We start from the raw sequence: 22,080 nt of genomic DNA on the forward strand, positions 1-22,080 counted from the left end.
ATTTCCTATCATTGAACGAACGTTAAACGAATATGTTTGCGAACATCAAATGAACATGTTCATGAACGCTAAATGAACGAACACAGTTTCAAAAATAAATAAATGAACATGAATATGGTACTAGAAATTTAAACGAACATAAATCAAACATGTACATCTTAAAAAATAAACAAATGAATACGAACATAATTTTATTTGTCAGTATCGATTCATTTACACCCTCTTCCAGGAGAAGTCTGCGAAGTGTCGTCTATAGGGCAGTTGGCTAAATCCCAACAATTGGAATTATATTCCCGGAGTGTTTGTTCTCAGTTTTAACCTCACGATTTTGTCTCCCAACTCCTAAAGAGGGTGATTGGAGCGCCTCTTTGGGTAGTTCACACGATAAGTGTGCAGAGAATCACAAGCGAACCTACTAGGGAAACTAAAAATTGTTTTCTTTTGGTGGTGTCCAAACCCATGCCTAATGCATACAGGACTTGTGAATCTAACCAGAGATGGACCGAAGAGGAGGTAGGGCGGCGGTCGCTCTCCTTAAAAATTTAAAATTAATATATATTTTAGATATTTTCTTTATATTTTCAATTAATAATTTATTTTCGTCCTTAGAATTTTAAAAGTTCAACCTTCTAAAATTTTAGAAGTTCACCCGTCCGTCCCTAAATCTAACCGTGGGTGTGCAAGTTTGTGAGCATGCATTCTTCCTTTTACTTTAGTTAACAAAAATATAAATGTTAATGGTCATGTGCATGTGCATGTGCACTGATGAGTGCTTTGCATTGCTTGTAGTAGGTCCTGAAGCAGAAGACATGTTTCATTGGCAAGCAACAATTATGGGGCCCTCCGATAGCCCTTATGCAGGAGGGGTATTTTTGGTTAATATTCATGTTCATCCGGACTATCCTTTCAAGCCTCCTAAGGTATTATACTGTACCCCTTTGTGGCATGTATGAAAAGACTTATTTTTAGTGATATACTCTTTTAATTGATAATGCCGATTTTGTTTGTTTAGGTCGCGTTTAAGACCTAGGCCTTCCATCCAAACATCAACAGAAATGGGAGCATTTGCCTTGATATCCTAAAAGAACAATGGAGCCCTGCATTAACCATTTCCAAGATTTGACCATACCCCAGTTAATATTATGGTAATTCTAGTACATTATCTGTTTTGGCTGGCTGAGGTAGGTCTAGAACACTATACTATGGTAATCTGGTTTGTGAACTGAATGATAAATATCGTAATTCATGACCCGAAGACCGACCTTGATCGAATTCAAATGATCTCACTGGGAATATAGATACGCCTTGCACCATTTCTGCTACTGTTGCTGCTGCTTTTTGGAATTTTATGTAAATTTGGTCAAAATCAGTAGAGTTTGTTTCAAGTTTGGAATGCATGGTAGAAATACTAAGGGGCTGTTTGTTTACTTCAGAATGATTAAGTGTTGAATGATTCAAATGTTGAATAATTCAGAGGTTTTGGATGAATTAGTTCTGAATGTGACATGTTGTTTGTTTACTGACTCTGAATCATTCAGCACTGTTTTGCTGAATCATTCAGCACTGTTTTGCTGAATCAGTCAGCACTGAATCATTCAGAGGTGCGAAACAAACGCGCTGAATGCTGAACGGTTCAACATTTAACGCTGAATGATTCCATTAAGAGACAAACAAACAGCCCCTAATTCAAGTGCAAATCAGATTCTGCTTTCTATTTGTTAGTTTTTAATTGATCCGAACCCTGATGGCCCGCTTGTACCGGAGATTGCTCACATGTATAAGAATGATCGGGCCAAGTACGAAGCTACCGCACGCCGCTGGACCCAGAAGTATGTGATGGGTTGATGGCGATTATCGTGTACTAATACCTATGGGTTTTGTACGACATCGTTCACCTTTCTGATATTTTGTTCCGTGAACAGGGGGATGTTTTCCTCAAGGAAATTGTCAGGGTGTTTATACTTGGGACATTAGAGAGACAGTTTATTGATGACCTTGCATTCCTTGAAACTTACCATGATTATACCAGAATTCGATTCTCGGAATTAATCGATTTTCGATTTAATATGATGATTTGATCTAGTTTTTAAGAAATAAATCATGTCGTAACATCACAACCACAATTTACTATCATGCCTCTTATCCGAGTGTCAGATATAGATATTTCGTGAAAAACGAAGAGTCTGAGCAACATAGCATATCATAATTTATTATTTTTGATGACGACTTGTTGTTAACGAGGGTTACCTTCTCATTTTCTTCGAGATACATTGCTGCTGCTGCTGGCAGTTTAGACAATATGGGATCATGCTTTTCTATAGTAAGTGCTTTGAGCACATCTTTCATGGATTTTCATTTCAGCCTTTGTTCAAGTTTGTCGGAAGACAGTATATGACACATGTGATACTTGTAGGGGTCCGACGATCACTCCGATTCTGACCGGCATGTCGAGTTTGTCGGTGGAAATAGGAGTGTTTAATGAGTTGAGCAGTTTGTGAGTTGTTCGAACTCGACTCGATAAAATTCGGTTAATACTCGACTCGGGTTAACTCGAGACCTTAACGAGTTGAGTCGAACAAGGTCTAACTCGACTCGATAAGTTCGTAAACATTTCGTTAATTTTTTAAATAACATTTTACTAGTTACCTTAAAAAATTATTTCATTAAAAAAAAGGTAGTCTAAATAATAAGTACTAATTAGCTAATAGATGGTAAGAAAGATTGTAAAATACTAATTATAATTATTATTAATTTACTAGTTTGATGTATTTAGGTACGTTTGGTACACGGAATGTAAGATTACCAGTGAGAATAAAAGATTACCAGGGAATAGGATTACTTAGAATGTTGTATTTTGTGTTTGGTTGGTTTAATAGGAATGTAAGATTACAGTGTTTGGTTAAAGGAATAAAAGATTATTGGAATGTATATTTTACCAAATTGTCCTTATTATATATTTGTTTTTTTAACAAGTTTAATTCTACTATAATATTGCTATAATTAATTTATATATTTTCTTTAAAAAAATAAAATTTAAATTCATAAAATTTATATAATTTTTTTTACAAAATTTAAAAGATAAATAGGTTTATTGAAAGCGTAAACTTTTATTTTAACCCATGAACTTCATATAAAATTATATTTATGGATTTTTTTGTTGTAAATCTAAAATAGTTTAAGGATAAATTTGTAATTTAACATTCGTATAATTTTTATTATTCAACGACAGAAGAAGGATAATTTTGAAAAAAAATTAAGGGCATTTTAGTCCAAAAATTCGATAATCCAACAATACTTAAAGAAATGGGGTAATCACATTCCCGGTAATATACCCCAAAAAATTCACTGTTGGTAATAAAAGATTACCGGAAATAAGATTATCGACCAACCAAACGGGAGAATGAGATTTCATTCCCCCGATAATGTTGTATGTCGTGAACCAAATGACCCCTTATTGATTGTTACTTTAGAGTTTAACCTTTGAAATCATTTCGTACACTCTTTTAATAATTTTTTTGGTTAAATTTATTATCTTATGTTTATATTAAACTTTTATATAGTATTAATAAATTTTATTTATAATTAACAAAATAAGATGAAAATTATGGTGATCTTAACGAATAACGAATCACGTAATAATTTTTTGAACGAGCATAAGTCGAACAAAATATTAATATACTAAACGAATGACGAGTTGAACACAAATTTTTTTAACAAACATAATATTACGTCAATCCCCGCATCCTTTTACCGCATTTAGTGCAACAGCATGTTGCAGCCATGACCCAACAACTCTATCCGTGTGGACCCTTCCTATTAAACATCATAAAATTCCCAACTATTTTTTTTTTACTTTGTAGACATTTTTGTATCAATTAGATTTATTCGTATAGATATATTATAATTCACCAAAAATTTATATTGTAGTTCATTTATTATAACATTCAGATCTATTTATATCTATTTATTATTTAACTATTTTTGAATGAATTTTTTTATATTTTCTTTGTATGATTTTATATAATCTTAAATGATTAATTTATTATTTTGATGATTATAAGAGAACATCTTGATTATATGTTTAGTTTATGAATCTAATTGTAAACTCTTGTTATAATTTTAGTTATTTCTTCTTTCATAATAAAATTAGGTGTTTTTATTTTGTAAAAAGCGTAAACTGCACGTTTAGTATTTAAATTATTACTTTGATTTTGTTTTGGTACTTAAACTTTATTTTTTTTAAATCGTACCTAACTTTTAGTTTAAGTTTTTGATACTCTGTCGTTAAAACCTTAATAGTGATATTGATGTGTCACAATAAGATAATGTCACATTATAATTTAAAAAATATCACATCAACAATTATGTTAATTTTTTAATGGTGGCATACCAAATTAAAACATAAACTAAATGTCATGTATAATTTTAAATAATAATAAAGTTTGAATACCAAAATAGAACAAAAAAAAATAGTTTAAGTAGTTTACCAAAAAAAAAGAGAGAAGGAAACCTTGGACCTTCTAGTTCCCAAAACGAAGTATTAAACGAATACACTTGGGGGTAAAAGTTTGATTGAGTTGAGTTGAGTCAAAAAATTTTGAATTGTTTGAATTGACGAGTCATATTTTATAACTCAAATTTGATTTGAAATTTTCTCGAGTCGAGTCAAATCAAGTTGAATTATTCGAGTTTATGTTTAAATTTAATTGTGAATATTTATAACATTATGATATTACTTGATTCTATTTTAAACAATTTTCTATAACTATATACGTTACATATATATTTATTCATATTTTTTATATGTGATATAAATATATCATACAAAGTAGAGAGATTCGACTCAAACTTAAAAATCAATCAACTAATTACTAAAAATTTTGAGTTATTCGAGTTACAATTAAAATTCTATTTTATAACTTGATTCGAATTTAAAATTTTTTCAAATCAAATTTATAAAATTAGAACTAAAAATAAATTCGAATTAAATAGAATAAAAAAATAATTTTTCAAGTCCGGTGTTCTCACCCACCAACACTCTCTTTATTTCAGGGAATACCTAACCCAATATATTATTATTAAGTTCGGTACAACAAGTCATCAGCCGACGTTCTTTTATACAAACAAAAATCATCATATACACACATACAGCTCTCCCACTCTGTTTCTATGTCCCACGTTCTGTCAGCTTATCCTCATGTTTTTTCTTATTCTAATAAATTGAATCATCTCTATAATGGGTGTTTACTGTATTTGATTCGGATCAGTAGGCAACAGAGTGGAAGCAAACCTTGTTTAGTAGATGTATAATGAAGAAATGAATTGTCAATACACAAATGCAGGGGACTATCACTTGAAATGCAACAAATACTCTTCAGGAAACACCTGATATTTGATTGAAACAAATCCAGTGAAGGGATAACAAATGCATGCTAACAGATAAAATGAACACAACAAAGAAAAGAAATCGATTCCGATGATGTCGAGTAACAACTGCGAGCATATCCGTGGCAGCCGGTTCTTAATGCAACCACTTTAACGCCCTTTAGGGTTCATGATCTGTGAGAAAACAGCACTGGGTGTTAACCCGTCGGAGTCTGTACTAGCAAGGCTTTGACCGCCGATGCTCATACTCATACTCATACTCATTCCACTACTCCGAGAATCTGTCACGTTACCATCGAAACCGGGGGATGCGTTACAGTCTTTCTTGCCTTTACATGTTATGTTATCGTAGGTCCCTTCCTCGACGTTGATTCCACTGATTCCCTTGCCACTTTCTTCTGCACTCTCTTGTAGTTGCAAAGCGAACTCCAAGTTCCACAGAACGTCGCCCATCGATGGTCTGTCGATTCCCTGATCAGCCACGCACTTCATTGCGGTCTCGGCAAACTTTTTGAAGCATTCCGGTGCTATCTTTCCTTTCAGATAAGGGTCCATGATTTGATCAAGGATGCCTTTCTTGTGACAATGAGGAGCCCACTCTGCAAGGCTCACTTGCTCCTTTGGCAGTGTGGGGTTCAATACTGGACGAGCGCAAAGGATCTCGAACAGGACAACACCGAATGAGTAAACATCGGATTTATCGGTTAGTTGTTGTCGCCTGAAATACTCGGGATCCAAATAGCCGAAGCTGCCCTTCACGACGGTGCTCACGTGAGTATGATCCAATGTAGGGCCAGTTTTCGACAAGCCGAAATCCGAAACTTTTGCAACCCACTTATCGTCGAGCAGAATATTTGTCGTCTTGACATCACGGTGAATAATAGTGTATTTGGCACCAGTGTGGAGGTAATGCAAACCGCGAGCAGCCCCGATGCATATTTCGAGCCTTTGCTTCCACGGAAGAGGTGGCTTTTGTGTTTTGTATAGATGTTCACGCAATGTTCCATAAGCCATATAATCATAAACCAGGATCATTTCGCCTTTCTCTTCACAGTAACCGATCAACGAAACAAGGTGGCGGTGGCGGAGCTTGGAAAGCATTTCAATCTCGGTCTGGAACTCATGTAAACCTTGATCAGATAACGGGTTGCCCCGTTTGATCGCGACTTTAGTCGTCCCACCATCAATTTCACCCTTGTAAACTTTGCCAAAACCTCCCAAGCCAAGGAGCAAAGCATCATCAAAGTTGTTTGTGGCAGCCTTGATCTCGGCGAACGAGAAGTGACGACAAAGGTTCGAAGGCAGGGAGGAAGCAATACTCCCCGTGGTAGTTGTCTTTGCCGAACCTGCAGAGTGTGAATTTCCATACAACGAAAGAGGAAGCCATCCCGAAGGACCATCATTCGTGCTTGTGTCATTCCCATGCCTACGGCGACGTAAGGCAACAAAAACACACAGACCGATTACAAGCAACATGACCACTCCGCCACCGACTCCCCCGGCAATGATCCCCGTCCGGTTCTTCGAATGACCTGTAATAGATGGCAGAGCCAATGATGGATCAACTGCTTCCTGTTCCAGACCAGGGGTCGGATTAGGCCCAGCAAGGTTGTTGTTCGGATCATTTATCTTGAATATCTCCACACCATTTAAGATTGCGTCATAAATCTGAGGCTTGTTAGTCTTGTCCGGGAGCAATGCGAGCCAAAGATCCTGTTGAGAGTTGCTTCCCGGAACAACCACGACGTAATCTTTATACATCGGAACATCAACTTGTTCCGCCATGCCAATCACATCGACCCCTTGCTCGGCAGTTTGATTATTGAGGAACACATCAAACACTCTCTGGTTAATCTTAGTGATGTTATCAGTAAATTCACAGAAATGTAACCTCACCAAGTAAGAGAATCCAGTGTCAATGTTGAATAACCATGTCAAATTGTAGTTCTGGTTGATTCCAGCATCCTGCCCCATCGATCTAGCCGTGGTGTAAACATTCGTCGGAGCGATATACGTCGGCATTGTCCCGTAATCAACAGTGACATTCGGATCAGCAGATGCTGAAACACCAAAGCCTGCACCAAAAAGGTATGGCTGATCATCATACCATGACCGGAAAAGGCCGGTATCACCAGACGGCGAGATATCGCTCCCACCGACATTCAGCCGATAAACGTTCTCCAGAGCTGTACTGTTATCAATGGTGAACGGAGCTTGTTGACCGACGACCGGAACCCCGTCGAGATTACTGTAAATATCAGGCATAGACAATACCTCGATCCCATTCACAAATGCATACGCATTTGGAGAGGGACTAAATGTCAAGTTCAAAAGCTCACCATCTACATTAATGGAGTACTCTTTGATAATGAAAGCATAATTCAAAGCTTCACTGGTTTGAGCGGCGCTGAAATTCTTGAGCAGAGTAAAGGAACCGCTGGTGACGGAAAACAAGGCATTGGTTGCATTTTGACCGTCGTATGAATTAGCGTAGAAATACAGCCTTACAAATTTCCGGCCGGCGACCACCGGGAAACTGTAGGTGAAGTTGGAACGGAAAACACGGGCCGTCAAGTACGGAACTTCGGGTACCGCGGGATCTTGCGTGGCGGCTCGGGAAACGACTGATTTCCCGGTTCCGACAAGGAACATGGACCCGATATCGGGTGTCCATTTCCGATTGTCATTGTCTGGTAGCTCGGTTTTTTCGCCGCAATTTAGGAGGATTTTCTCAGTCGGTACATAGTCGGCAGCTAAGACAAGTTGAAAGAGGAACAAGGAGGCGAAAATGGTGACCGGGACGGGAAAAGGTTGAGTAACAGCAGAGTTCCTCATGGACTCAGTGAGTCTAAACTGAGTTCAGAGAAGGAAAAGGTTGGATCTTCGATAACAAATGAAAAAATCAAAGGAAACCCAGAATTTTCCTTAGCTAGAAGAGATCCAATCCAAAGATCAATCTTGTAAAAGTAAAGGGCTTTAGACCAATTTGTCTTCAAAGAAACGAGAGAAAGAGAGCGGTGAGGTTTGAGGTTGAAGGAGATGCTGAAACGCCCTTCCTAGTTTTCTGGATTTTTAGTTCAGCTCTCTGTCTGAATTTAGTTAATCAATGTGATTAAAAAATATTAACGTTTGTTAGTTGCATTTTATAATTGACAACAATTATTCAACGTTCAATTAGTAGCATTTGTAAAATATTATTTTTATATAAATTTAAATAGATGATTGAAATAAAAATAAATATTCAAAAATTAAATTTTATATATCAAATTTTTATAAAAAATAATTAGTTTTAGTTTCAATATAAAATTATTTATTTAATTTTTAAAAAAATAAGCAATTTTATTTTAATTTTTCATTCATTTATATTTATTAAATATTTATATTTTTATATGAAATTAATATTTTTATATAAATAAATTTATCATATATAAACAATTATAAGTAAATAAATATGAGGAGGAAAAACAAATGAAAGCATATTTTGATTTGACATTAAAAATATGAAATTGATGATGGATGACAGATAGATAGATGACGCGTTGCGTTAGTTAACGCGTTCTTTGTGTTTTTTTCTTTGCCAAAATACAAAAATAGAGCGTTTAGTTGTGATCGGCTGTACATTTTGATTTTTGGGTCCAAATGGAATATTGCATATGGGAAGGGTAGTCAACTTGCATCCGGGAATTATTTATCATCATAAAATTAATCTTTAATCTTTAAATTTTATAATTTTTATTAATTTCACTTTACTCCTTTTTTAAATTTAATACTTAATTTTTTAAAATTAAATTTATCTGTTTTCAACGTAAATATTAATTAATTCGTACAAAAAAGCATAAATATTAATTAATTGTTACATTTTTTTGCAACGCTGACATATAAAGTTTATGTTCCACACATTTCTTCAATGAAAAATGATATTATTTTATTGACATAACAATAAAATGATGTGTTGGAATTGCATTGCAAAAGAAAGTTAAAAAAACTTCAACTCAACTTCAAAACCCAAATATATAGGTACAGAGGCTCGATGCACGTCTCGAACCTATGGCCTTTGTGTTATTAGCACGACACTCTAGTAAAGTGAGCTAATTGGTCATTTGATTTTTAACGAACCTATGACCTTTGTGTTATTAGCACGACACTCTAGTAAAGTGAGCTAATTGGTCATTTGATTTTTAACGAACCTATGACATTTGTGTTATTAGCACGACACTCTAATAAACTGAGCTAATTGGTCATTTGATTTTTAACATTGTAATTTGCAGATCGAACGAATTCGGAGGCAGTATCTTAACAAGAACACAATCCTTAACTAAGAAAATCACAGATGATGTAAAGGAGAAACCGTGGAGATGAAACAAAAATAATAACCGCTAGAAAAATCAAAGCATGGGTTCATAGCAGTGTTAATTGGTACATTAAGAAATCAAGAAGGTCTAATTCTACCACTACCATCCTCCCTACCCTTTGGAATGATACATCTGAAAGACAAGCCACTGTTGCTGGAAGAATGGGAGAGATATGGAAGTACCTAAGATTTGAAACAAGCTGAGTTATGCTTTTGGCACAATCATCCCTCAAACACCTAGTTATCCCTAAGAAAGGACCTATTGCAGTGCAGATAAATATGCATTTATGTAAACTATTATTTAAAACTCAATCCACAAACAAAGATAAACAGAATGAAGCTTCGGAGATGATCAACCTTACACCTTCACTGCATGAATGACGGGATCTTTGGGTTCCACTAACAGAATTTCCAATGATTGTTGCAGTTTACGCATGTTACATAGGTTGTCATAGGTTCATCTGCACTCCTGGTCTGCATTTGATAGTATGTGGTCTTGCGTTGACCACATCGCCCGCACTTGAATTGATCTGTCGTGGCCTTAAGTGCACCACCACGCTCACAATCAAATAAAGCCTTATCTTTAATTTCTTTATTTTCACGTTGCCTCTCGTCACTGGCCATTTCCTCTGGGGTCATGGTAATGAGTCTTTCTGGCTTCACTTCGCCCAGAAGAACCTTCCTCCTCAAATCTGGATTCTTTGGATCCTTAATGTTGAACATTATAGATCTGTACTTAAACTTTTGGGCACCATTTGATTTACCCATCTTCTCAAACATCACAGATTCAACAGATACAGCAACCCGGATAGGGTCAGCAGCATTCACTTGATCCAAGATGTCCTGATCGGCCTCGCTGGCAACTTTAGACAAGGCCTCTACAAGAATCTCCCGGAACTTGTCACGCAAAGGATCATTACATTTGACCAATGATGTCAACTTTGGAGGACCAGCAAGAGCCTGATATGGTTTCTTGACATTCGACGCTTGTCTCTCATCCTTATAAATTGTTTCAACCTTACCTAGATCTGTCTTCTCAGATATTGCAGTATCTCCATTCGCCACCTTTTTCTCAACTCTGACGGAGTTTACAGAATCACTTTTAGACTTCTCAACCTTCACAGATTCTGTACTGGAGCGCTTTTCAGACTTGACAGCACTTGGCTTTGGAAGCTTCTCTACCTTGACAGCACTAGTGGTGCCGTTTTTCTTATTGGTAGTCTCCTCAATAACAATTTTCTTCCACAACTCAAGCAAGTCAGAAGCCACAGTCTTGATTTTCTCTCTAGGATGCTTCGTGAGAAGCCGCAGCTTTTTTCCAACCTGTAACATATATGTGAATTCAGTTCTTTGTTTTTTAATGTATTCACCAATATGCATGATGCGTCGGCAGATGATAATGACTCGGGTACGCCCAACTAGAGGTGCTTAATGAGTTGAGCAGCTCGAAATCTACTCGGTCAAAGCTCGACTCGGGTTGACTCGACTCGAGATCTTAACGAGTTGAATCGAAAAAGTCCAACTTGACTAGATAAGTTCACGAGCAGCTCGTTAATTTTTTTATTAGAAAAGTCCAAATTGATGAAACAACAAAATGTGATGGATGGTTATTACCCACCAACCAAATAATAAAATTAGGGATAGGGTAAATGAGGAAGGTATATGATATAATATACATTTTCTTACACTCTATTTCTCCTAGCTTTCTATTATCCAATTCTCTATTGTTCCTTATGGTTAGTAGTCGAAGTTCATATTATAACAGGGGAGCCTTTGGCAAAAAACCTAATACATTTAAGCATTCCTATATCTATCACTAGATTCACTGCAAATTTAACTGTCCTAAGAACCTAAAAGGAAGCATTATCAGACTCCAAATTGTATTTGCAAAACCAAAAATATTCAGGCAATCTTTACTTCACCTAATACAGATTATTTATACTTCAACACATGCCAATCAATTAATCAATTTCAATGAAGTTTATGAACTCCAGTGCTACTATAAAGAATTAATAATTAATAATCTTATTTATCGATATATCTGTCCATCTATTAATATTATATACATTCTTCGCTTCAATTTAAAGGGAAAAAAGGTTCGTCTCTCAACCAAACGAATAACAAAACAATTCTTAAAAGGAATAAAATTTTCCTCCTAATCGCACTCAAGAAATTTGACACAGACGAATTAAGAATCTATATATATGATATTAAAAATTCATCGTAACGGGAGGAGGAAAGAGAGAAAACGAACCTGAGAAGAAACAAGGGTATCGTAACTGACGGGGAAATCCTTGAGCCGGTTCAAGGCGTCGACGCATCTGGAAACCTCGGAGGAGTTGGAGGAAACGGCGTCGGAGGTGGCCACATCGGCCGCTTTCTTGGCGGCGTCGAACAAATGCAGCAGCTCCTTCTCCATATGATTAACCTAAAAGTATAAAAGGAGATCTGGTGGAATTCCTCTCCTTCACTATATTTTTTGGTGAGGGATGTTTTTGACGAGAGGGGGGGGGGATGGAAAAGGAGATTTTGTTTTGGACCGAATTGCAAATATACGGATAGGGAAGGAATGATTTTGGAAATAGGCAAATAACAGAAGTACCACCCAGATGAAACGGTTATTATTGTTATTGATCATTGATCGTTGATCTTTGATCAGAAGGGAAATGGACGGTCTGTGATGCGTGGTTTATTGATCGTATATTCATAAATCATAGTCAAGTCATGCTGCTTTCGTTTCCTTTAGTTGGGTACTTGGGCTTATTTATGGGCCTCCTTTGTAGGCCCTTTTATATCTGTTTTATTTTAAGCTGTGTTTTTAGGGTAAACTCAATTTATAGTCATCCAACTATCGTGTTATTTTTCTTTTAGTCACAAAATTAAAATAAATTTTAATTTACTCGCTAATGTTATAAATTATTGTTATTTTAGTCACTTTCCACTAAATAGCTAACCAAGAATGACGATATGATTTTTAAATTGGTATAATAATAAAAATTATCTTCAATATTTTTTGTATTTTACGAATTTGATTTATTATTTTTGGGACAAGAACAAATCTTACTTTTAACAATTTAAAAATAAGAGATCATAAAATACAGAATAATTCATAAATCGTGTCATAATTTAATATATAAAATATACCTTAATCATAATATAATTCGAAATTTTTTAAATTTATATATTAAAATAATTGGCATGTTATATGACAAAATTATTGTCGAAGTTGTCGAGCGAAAATGACTTAATTATTTTATTATTATTATTATTATTAATTTGAGGTGAGTACATAGTTATATGCCAAAGCACAAACATTGGATTTACCGAATTAAAATTTTAAACTTGCTAAGTTCCAAAACCATTGGAAATTGCTTCAGATCAAGACCCAGAAAACAACTAGAGAGCAACTTTCATGTTAATATATTGAGTGCAAGATTGGGCAATTTTCAGCATTTTTCTTTTCGCTTTGGGTGATGCAAAGATGAGAGAAAAGTTTGGAGTGGTAATTAGCGTATGCATTTTGCTATGGGGTACTTGTTTGTGCAGCTTTGTAGTGAAGCAGAACTGCTTGAAAGTGACATCGTTATGGTCGATCAATGGAGATTTCGATTCCGTGATCGGAAATTTCGGGGTTCATCGGCATGGTGGAACCTTGATCGGAACGGTTGTTTATCCTAGACCAAACAAACGCGGATGCAAGACCTTCGATGAATTCCACATCTCATTCGAATCAAGGCATGCAAGACTCCCCGTTGTTGTCCTTGTTGATCGTGGAGGTATTTTTTTAACTCAAAATCACATGAACGAATAACTCGAATAATCAGAATACGAAATGTTGTGGCAGATTGCTTCTTCGCCTTGAAGGCATGGTTTGCTCAGCGAGCTGGAGCTGCTGCTATTCTTATCGCCGATGACATAAACGAGCCCTTGATTACCATGGCTACCCCTGAAGACGGGCAAGCTCACGGGGAATACGAGCAGGATATCACCATTCCATCAGTCTTCATTAGTAAATCACTAGGCGACCGCATCAAAGAGGCACTTAATAATGGGGACATCGTGGACGTAAAACTTGACTGGAGGGAGGAGTCCCTCCTACATCCCATTGATCGAATCGACTATGAGTTTTGGATGAATAGCAACTACGATTGCGGTCCAAAGTGCGACAGCCAGCTCGAATTCATCAAGAACTTCAAAGGAGCTGCTCGAATACTCGAGCAGAAAGGGTACATTCGTTTCACCCCCCACTACATGACTTGGTATTGCCCCGACGCTTTTGTTTTGAGAAAACGATGTAGGTCACAATGTATCAATCACGGTAGGTACTGTGCCCCGGGTCTCGGCCCAGGATACAACGGTAAAGACGTGATGATTCAGAATCTTCGCCAAGCTTGCCTGTTCAAAGTTGCTAATGAAAGTGGAAAGCCATGGCTTTGGTGGGATTACATTACGGAGTTTGCGAATCACTGCCGATCGGAAGAGAAGTATACCAAAGAATGTTCAGATAAAGTTATCCGATCTCTTACTGGTATCGATCCCGAAAAAATCGACAGTTGCATGGGAGACACTGAGGCTGATGTGGAGAACCCTGTTCTTGAAGCAGAACGAGAAGCACGGGTCATGTTACATCTTAAACTTTACTAGCCATCTTTGTTGTATTTTGGCATTGAGAGCCTAACACTCTGAATTATGCTGTAATTTTGGTTTCAGATACGCAAAGGCTCCCATGGAGAAATAACTATAATGCCAACTCTTCTGATAAACAACAGACAGTACAGAGGTTCAAATACGAATTTACCACAGGCAGCGGCGGCGATACGGTTCCATGAATTACTTAATGTAAACATAACCCATGCCTTTTTCTGATGGATTCAGGGAAGTTGGAGAAAGGAGCTGTTCTCAAGGCAATTTGTGGAGGTTTTCAAGAGAGAGCAAAGCGATCATTTTGTTTAAGTGAAGGTAATCATCTACTGCATGCATGCATGCATGCATGCTCGATTTACGAGCATTTTCCTCTCGTGGTCACCATTTTATTGCATTGTTAGCATATGCTACGCCCTTTTCTCATTATATCCGATTATGATGAGCAGCTTTACCAGATATACAAACTACTGGCCGGTCGCTGGAGCCGCTGTATATGCCAATTTCAAGTGCATAATCCTGGTAAGATGGTTGCTGTGCTCAGATATCAGATATTGCTCCTGTTTATTTCCCCGTAGATTAAAGGGTTTAGAATCATTTGTTTTTTCTATAGATGATGAAGAATTTGATGCAGAGGCAGATGGCTCCCAAGATATGGTGCTCAATGGTGGAAGAAACAGCGGTGAACAGTAAAGCATCAGAGGCACCACTCTAGGCTGCCTTTTATCATTATGTTTAATTGTGTTGTCGTTGTAAGGTGTGAAATATTTTCAGTCTGTTACTATGCATATACTTATCTCCGGTGGCTGTGGGACGTTATGTTGGTTCTCTAATCTAAACTATTAAGGAAAAATAAAAATAAAAATACTTTGATGTATGCATGTATGTATGTATGTATCCATTTTTCACATCAAGCTTGTACTCTTATCTACAAAAACAGCATCCTCTATTTCATTATCTAGACATAGAGGGACTGGTGGAAGAACCACATCTTTTTTTCTATATGTAAGTGTAGAAAAAATATTATAATAAACAATCAAAATCCTTCCAAACTAGCCCTTTTAAGGGTTTCCGATGACGATCTCCAACTTTCTTGCCTTTCGAGTTCCTCTAATGTAGGGTAGAGGAACAAGGTCGCTGTAGAAGAGTCAATGGCAAAGCAGCTGTTCTTGTAGGAGAAACAGAGAACCAGGGTCCAGATGGTGGCGACTGGGAGAAACAGAATTTCGGTGCGGTAGTAGGAGTAACGATCCCATTAAAGCTAGACCACCTTGACATATGTTTTCCGGCAATTGCCATTGGATCTTGCAGCGGGAACCAACAGTAATATTTCATGTCTTGGACAATTTTGAGATTCTCGACTATGGTTCTCATGGTAGGCCTCTCCGATGGGTCCTTTTGGATATATCTTTGTACAATGTTGGCCACTGTGAGTGCAGCTTTCATAGGAAAGCGAGAGGATCCATTATGAGTGATAATCTACAATCGTCGGCCAGGAATGGTCGACTCCACTTCACTGGGTTCCTCTCTTCCCTCGGATGACGGCTGTCAAAATTCTTCCGGCCGGTATGTAATTCGAGTAGGACAATTCCGAAACTCCAAACATTGCTTTTTGGAGTTAGCCATCCTCTCTCCAGTGTCTCTACTGACAGATTTGCCACAGCCTGCACCAATGGAGAGAATCAACAACAAATAACTCACACAAGTATCCTTTATGGAGTCAGAGAGATCGATGAAAATCTCGTCAGCTCATCACACGTGATTTGTCTTTAAATGATCGATTACGAGGTAAAATGACTTACAAGTGTGTTAGCAGAGATCTCTTCCGTCTGCAGGATATGACCAACACATCCGTATCCTGAAAGCTTTGCACTGAAATCTTTGTCAATCTGTATATTGGCAGTTGAAAATTCACTGTACATTGCCTGCACATAATGGAAGTTTCCGTTAAATTTCTGTCAACCACGCGATAAGAGTGGAACACTAATCGGTAAAACAAAAGCAAATTTCCAAAAGTTACTGATACACAAACTAATCTAGCAAGAATTGAAAAATTGTTCCATAAGATCCCAAAAGGAGTAAATCAAGCATGCCAGAACTTATTTCTAAAAGAATTACCATCCCCGATTGCGCATGATCAAAGTTCAACCATAGGGGCACATGATACAATATCATTTAGTTTCCCGAGATTTAGATCACACGGAGATTTCGAAACTACCTGAAATGGTCCTTCCTCGTGCAAGAAAGTGAGACCCTGCGCGGAACATAAAGCAATCTTCATTCGGGTGTTCCAATCAAGTGGTGGTCCGTCTGATCTCCCATACAGAAGCCTGTCTAAGCTTCCATGAAACAGCCTCTCATAGACCAACATTCTTTGTTCTGAACTATCATGTGCATGGAATCCAAGCAATTTACAGAGGTTCGGATGCTGCAACAATGCGAGAGTATTTAACAGAGGTTCGGATGCTGCAACAATGCGAGAGTATTTACTTCGTTTATAAAATCCCTTAAACCCTACATAACAAAACGAGAAAGAAAAATGTTAGACTGGAATAAAAGTAACCATTTATTTTTGCAGCATAACAAGCACAATATTCACACTTACTGAGATTCATTTTTAACACTTTTCCGGTAGCAATAATCTCGATTTCAATCATTGGCAGACATATGAGAGAGTAGGTAAAATAAAATGTTGTATTTATCAGAGGCAGGTCTGTAAACCAGATTACAATAGCAAAAGAATTAAAATTGCATGTACAGAAAAATATAATATAAAGGGCCGGCAAGGCAGCAACAACACAAATGTCTCGCATGTAATAAATGGACATTGGAAGATCATAAAAATTATGAAAACTAATATAAATTACCAACTTCCTTCTTTTAAATTGGGAGCCATAAGACAATAAGCAGAATAGTGTTGAAAAAAAAGGGAAAGGTATGCAAATAGAAAGTGTGCCATAAACCAGAAAGTTCCATTAGTAGATTTTTCTTGTACCTGAGTGGATGGGTGAAGGCGAGTAACAGTGGCTTCAACCTTCTTTGAGCTTGATGCATCATCTCCAAAAGAAGCCATATACGTAACAGAAGAAAGACCCTCAGACGTGCATCGATCAGAAGAGATGATGGAAAGCAGCTGAAAGTTCTTCGTAAGAGAAGATCCGTAGTGTTCTGGAGGCAGGCAGGGGCAAATGGTCCAGAAGCAAACAGAGGGCCACTAGCATTCCCTTCTTTAAAGCTTCCCATTGACTTCAGTGCAGTACTGTGCGGAGATGGAAGTGGCAGCGGTTGCGGTCCTTGTGGACTTGATGACCGCAGTTCCGTTGCTACTCCAGCAAAACTCTTTAACTCTTCCCGTTCTTCAAATTCAACTGATGCAAGAGCAACTTGCTCAGCAGCATCGAGACTTGACGGAGCAGATAATGTACGTGCCCTGTTGCTGGTTGCCTTGTTGTTAGCTTGAATAGGTTTTACTCTGGTTTTAACTCGGGGGCGCAGAGAGCAGCCATCAGGTTTGAACTTTGGGTTCAGGAAGAGTGGTCGGCATATGCTCCTTACAAGCAATAGGTTTCATGAAAACCGAACTGCTCAGACTTTTTCTTCTTACTTTTCAAAACTGTAAAACAACCCATCTCATATGCTAATTCTAGAAACTATGTTTAAGTTGTGTATGTTTCTGCAGGAAGGAAAATACGAAAGCATGCAAATCATTACAACATTTTTAATTGGAGAGAACGCAAACCATTCCAATCTACAGGCAAATGATATCTATTTACAAACAGGCTAAGATTAGAACAAACAGGGATTGGACTAATCGTCTTATCATATTAATCAGATGAACTACTCGTACTCACCATATCTAAGGACACATAACAAAGATTGCATCACATTTTAATTATAGTCACATCAAAGCAAACCACATATCTTTCAATGCAATAACTGCATAGATTCACTGGCAACGGCATAGAGCGCGACTAGTAACACCTTGCTCGAACAAAGGAAACTACAGGGACTAAGTACAACATATTACATCTCCAATTTGTCAAGGTTGAGAACTCCATAAAGCTCTAAAATAATTCAGTGGATATATTGAGAAGCAATTTATAACTGGGCAACATAAATCTCTGTAATTAACAACAATAGCAAATGCCAAAACCAGCATCTGGGTAAAAACATAAACTAAACCCAGATCCAAAATAATCCAAAAGTAAGAAAAACAACACAAGTTCCACTCAATTCCACATTCACACAATCAGCTAAGCATGATTAATATAAAGCAGAGAGCACACATTCAACCCCATATCAGGAGAGAGAGAAAACACAATTTTCAGGTAAGCTCAACCCTGGAATCATTAATAATTCCAGCAGTAACAAAATACATATATAAAAAGAGGGTTAAGAATCTAACCTTACCAAAGCAGGTCAAACAAGCAAAACATGAGAAGGCCAAACGGAGAAAGACGAAAACCCAGGAATCATGTTTGGGTTTTGTTGTTGATCGATGGGAGAAAAAACACACCTTTGCAAGTCAGAAAAAACAATGGGAAAGCTGTGTTTAAAGTGTGAATTTTTCTTTCTTTTTTTTTCAGTGAAAGGTGGAATTAGTACCGGTCAAACTCAACCAAACCAGACCAGGCGAAACTCTAAATTAAAACTTTATTTTTTCCCGCTTTAGTATCTAAATAATTACTTTTATTCTATTTTAATATTTAAATTTATTTTTTAAATAATATCTAATATTTAGTTTAAGTTTTAATTTGGTATTTTTTGTTAAAAAATTAACAGAATTATGATGTGGTCATTTTTTTATTTTTTCAATGATGATTTAGTATTAACTTATGGTGATACATCAATATCACTGTTAAGTTTTAGTGACGGGATATCAAAATAAAACTTAAAACTAAATGTTAGGTATGATTTCGAGAAAAATTAAAATTTAGATATTAAAATATAATAAAAATAATAGTTTAAGTATTAAATATGTAATTTATCTTATAACTTACTATTTATTAAATCTCTTTACATATCGGAAATGTATTTCTCATTTTCTTCAACTTAGGCCTCCATTTTTATGTACTATTACATCTCTTTTTCTCAATCAATTATTAGACATTTGGATGTCGTGGTAAGTCAATTCCAATAAGAAAATATATGTTCGAACCGTAAAAATAATATTATTTAGATGAATAATCACAATCTTCTAAACTTTACAATAAAATAAAGGAATACATAAATGAAAATACTAAAAAGGTAAATTATACTAATGATCACTTAATTATGAGGAATTTTAGTTTGACCATTTTTTTATTTTCGTTAATCAGATCACATAACTGTTTAAATTATATTAACTAAATCACCAATAATTAACATTAAACTGGGAGGGTGACATGGTAGTTAAAAAATTAGTATAATTACATATATGATTCATGTTATTTATGCATTCTATTAATTGAATTTAATAAATTTAATTCTATAATCAGATGGTGTCACGTTTCATTAAATTAAAACTAAAACTAAATTGATAAAATGTATAAATAAAAAGAACCAAATGTATAATTACATCAAAATTTTATTTATACATCACTCTCTCTCTCTGTTAAATGTTAATATTTAATGACTTGATTGAAATTATTTAAATAATTAAATTATTTTACTGATAAAATTAGAAGATCGATAGTTAATTATAATCTTCCATAATTAAATAGTCATATAGTTTTTATCCAATATTAAAAGATGATGGGGGTAAAAGGGTAAATTAAGAGTGAAAGTCGATTTTCAACGAAGAGCGCCTCAAATCTAAATAGAAGTGACGACATGGCAGTCAACTTTGGAAAATTAGATTTTTCTTAAATAAAAATAAATAAATAAAAAGAAGCATGTGTTTTTTTTTTGGTGTGGTCAAACAGAGTGAGCTATCACGAAAGGGATTTGAGAATGGATGGTGATCGTCGGATTGAGTATAGGTTTGAAAGATGGACGATCACGATCTGTTGTTTTTCAAAAGCTTTGTTGAGACTGCTATATCTCAACAAACATCAATTTTTTTAATAGAATGAGGTGATTATAAGATAATATTTATTTATAAATTTTTTTAATCAATTGATAATATATACACCCTGCAGACGCAACTACTTAAAACTAGAGTGTCTATAATAAATAATATTTTCTTTTAACACTGATGAATTCAATAAACATCAATTTTAACCTTTACTGTGGGTGATTTTATGCAATGGTGTAGAAAATAATAAATAGATCATTGGACATGATGTCCTTATATTATGACTCATGTTTTAAATTAATTCTTCAAATTTAAATATTTTATATTAATTCTTAAATTCTCTATAATTTTATTAACATGATTTATTGGTTAATACTAATATATTTTTAAAGATCCTAAAAATTGAACTAATGACCTTCTAAAAAAAATCTATGACTTTCATAAAGAAATTAATTTGTATACGGTCATGAGTTCAATTCTAAATACTTAAAAAAACTAATAGAGTAAACGATGCATTAACGAAAGGACCAAGATATAATGATTTGAAAATTTGATGACTGATATAGAACATTTTAAAGGTTAATGACCAATTTAGAATGAGAGCCATAGTTTTTGACTGATATAAAATGTTTTAAATTTATGGATGAATTTAAAATTTAAGTCATAGTTTAGAGACCATATGTACAATTAACTCAGAATAATAAATAATAAAAATTGCGGGCTCCACATGGACCCACTTAAGCTTTCTTTTCAGTGATTAGTTATTACACTTCATCAGTGAGGTTGGATTGGCCAAATTCTATACTAAAAGAAATAAATTTAATATTTAATGGAGTAGAAGAAACCATAACTTTAAAATGATTAAATTAGTGTACTTTAAAAACTGATTAAATAAGGCTAATATATATACTTTGGTACTTCAATTTGATTTTAGGATAAACTTCATGTTTAGTCACTTAATTATTATTTTATTCTATTTTGGTCACCCGTTAAAAACTTAACAAGATTGTTGACATGGTAAATTTTTAGAGTTAATTGTATCATATATCATCAAAATATACTTCTTGTTTTAAATTAATCCTTAAATTTTTTAATATTTCAATTTCATCCTTAAACTATCCCCCTTTCTAATCTAATCGCCAAACTTTTGAATATTCAAATAGAGAATTAGGCACTCATGGATGCTTGCTTCTCAAAATTATATATTTAAGTTATATGAAACTATCATCACAAAATAAATTATTTTTATTTTATTCAGATTCGGATATGAGACATTTGACAAAAATATTTAAATAATTAATCATCAAATTAGAATAAAATTTAATTTAAATTCTATCAAATTTAATTTATATAAATTTTAAAATAAATTTTAAAAAATATGATAAAATTATAGTATGTCATATGATAGTGATAGATCCATAATTTTTTTAGATAAAATTAAGGTTAAAAGTAATCAAAATACTTAATTAATTCGAATTTTAAACTTTAAATTTTAATTGAATGAGAAAAGACTGAATTATTATTTTTTAAACGAAAATCGAAGGTTTCTAGAATCATTAAACTTAAAGATTACTATATATTACATATAAATACACTGTTGACAAAGTATATTGAAACTATTCCTTTTCCAATTAATATATGAAACCACTAAAAAACAACACCAACATAGTAAAGGTAAACTACACATTTAGTACTTAAACTATTATTT

At 35.1% G+C, this 22,080-nt stretch overlaps 3 protein-coding genes, 1 long non-coding RNA gene and 1 pseudogene across 5 annotated transcripts in view; 2 read left to right on the plus strand and 3 right to left on the minus strand.

The window, feature by feature from the left end:
- LOC120192005 overlaps positions 1-1,111 on the plus strand; it is a 2,187-nt gene extending 1,076 nt beyond the window's left edge. The window contains exons 2-3 of the long non-coding RNA XR_005522751.1: positions 793-920; positions 1,013-1,111. This is a non-coding gene — a long non-coding RNA (uncharacterized LOC120192005). The remainder of the gene's footprint in view (positions 1-792; positions 921-1,012) is intronic.
- Positions 1-8,304, minus strand: part of LOC120192001 (receptor-like protein kinase FERONIA) — a 25,541-nt gene extending 17,237 nt beyond the window's left edge. The window contains exon 1 of the mRNA XM_039194849.1: positions 5,532-8,304. Coding sequence (XP_039050780.1) covers positions 5,536-8,220 — 2,685 coding nt within the window. The 5' untranslated portion in view covers positions 8,221-8,304 and the 3' untranslated portion in view covers positions 5,532-5,535. The remainder of the gene's footprint in view (positions 1-5,531) is intronic.
- LOC120192004 (transcription elongation factor TFIIS-like) overlaps positions 1-12,261 on the minus strand; it is a 13,352-nt gene extending 1,091 nt beyond the window's left edge. Inside the window, exons 1-2 of one of the 2 annotated variants that reach the window (XR_005522750.1) lie at positions 11,991-12,261; positions 10,046-11,059 (exon numbers count right to left, since the gene is read on the minus strand). Coding sequence is in view for 1 of the 2 variants with exons in the window: in XM_039194850.1 (XP_039050781.1) it covers positions 10,136-11,059; positions 11,991-12,155 (1,089 nt within the window). In the remaining variant the exon portion in view is untranslated. Of the gene's footprint in view, positions 1-9,766; positions 11,060-11,990 lie in introns of those variants that run through there. The other variant, XM_039194850.1, reaches the window with a different exon arrangement.
- A 956-nt stretch (positions 12,262-13,217) lies between these two features.
- On the plus strand, positions 13,218-15,070 carry LOC120192118 (vacuolar-sorting receptor 1-like). Its single transcript, XM_039194956.1, has 6 exons — positions 13,218-13,512; positions 13,581-14,353; positions 14,447-14,516; positions 14,612-14,695; positions 14,827-14,869; positions 14,956-15,070. Exons 1-6 carry the CDS (start codon positions 13,218-13,220, stop codon positions 15,068-15,070), a joined length of 1,380 nt encoding a protein of 459 aa, XP_039050887.1.
- A 208-nt stretch (positions 15,071-15,278) lies between these two features.
- On the minus strand, positions 15,279-18,048 carry LOC120191667 (annotated as a pseudogene).
- Between the last annotated feature and the right edge of the window lie 4,032 nt (positions 18,049-22,080).

Source organism: Hibiscus syriacus, unplaced genomic scaffold, assembly GCF_006381635.1.
Source record: "Hibiscus syriacus cultivar Baekdansim isolate YM2019G1 unplaced genomic scaffold, ASM638163v2 tig00116971_pilon, whole genome shotgun sequence".
NCBI classification, from domain to species: domain Eukaryota; kingdom Viridiplantae; phylum Streptophyta; class Magnoliopsida; order Malvales; family Malvaceae; genus Hibiscus; species Hibiscus syriacus.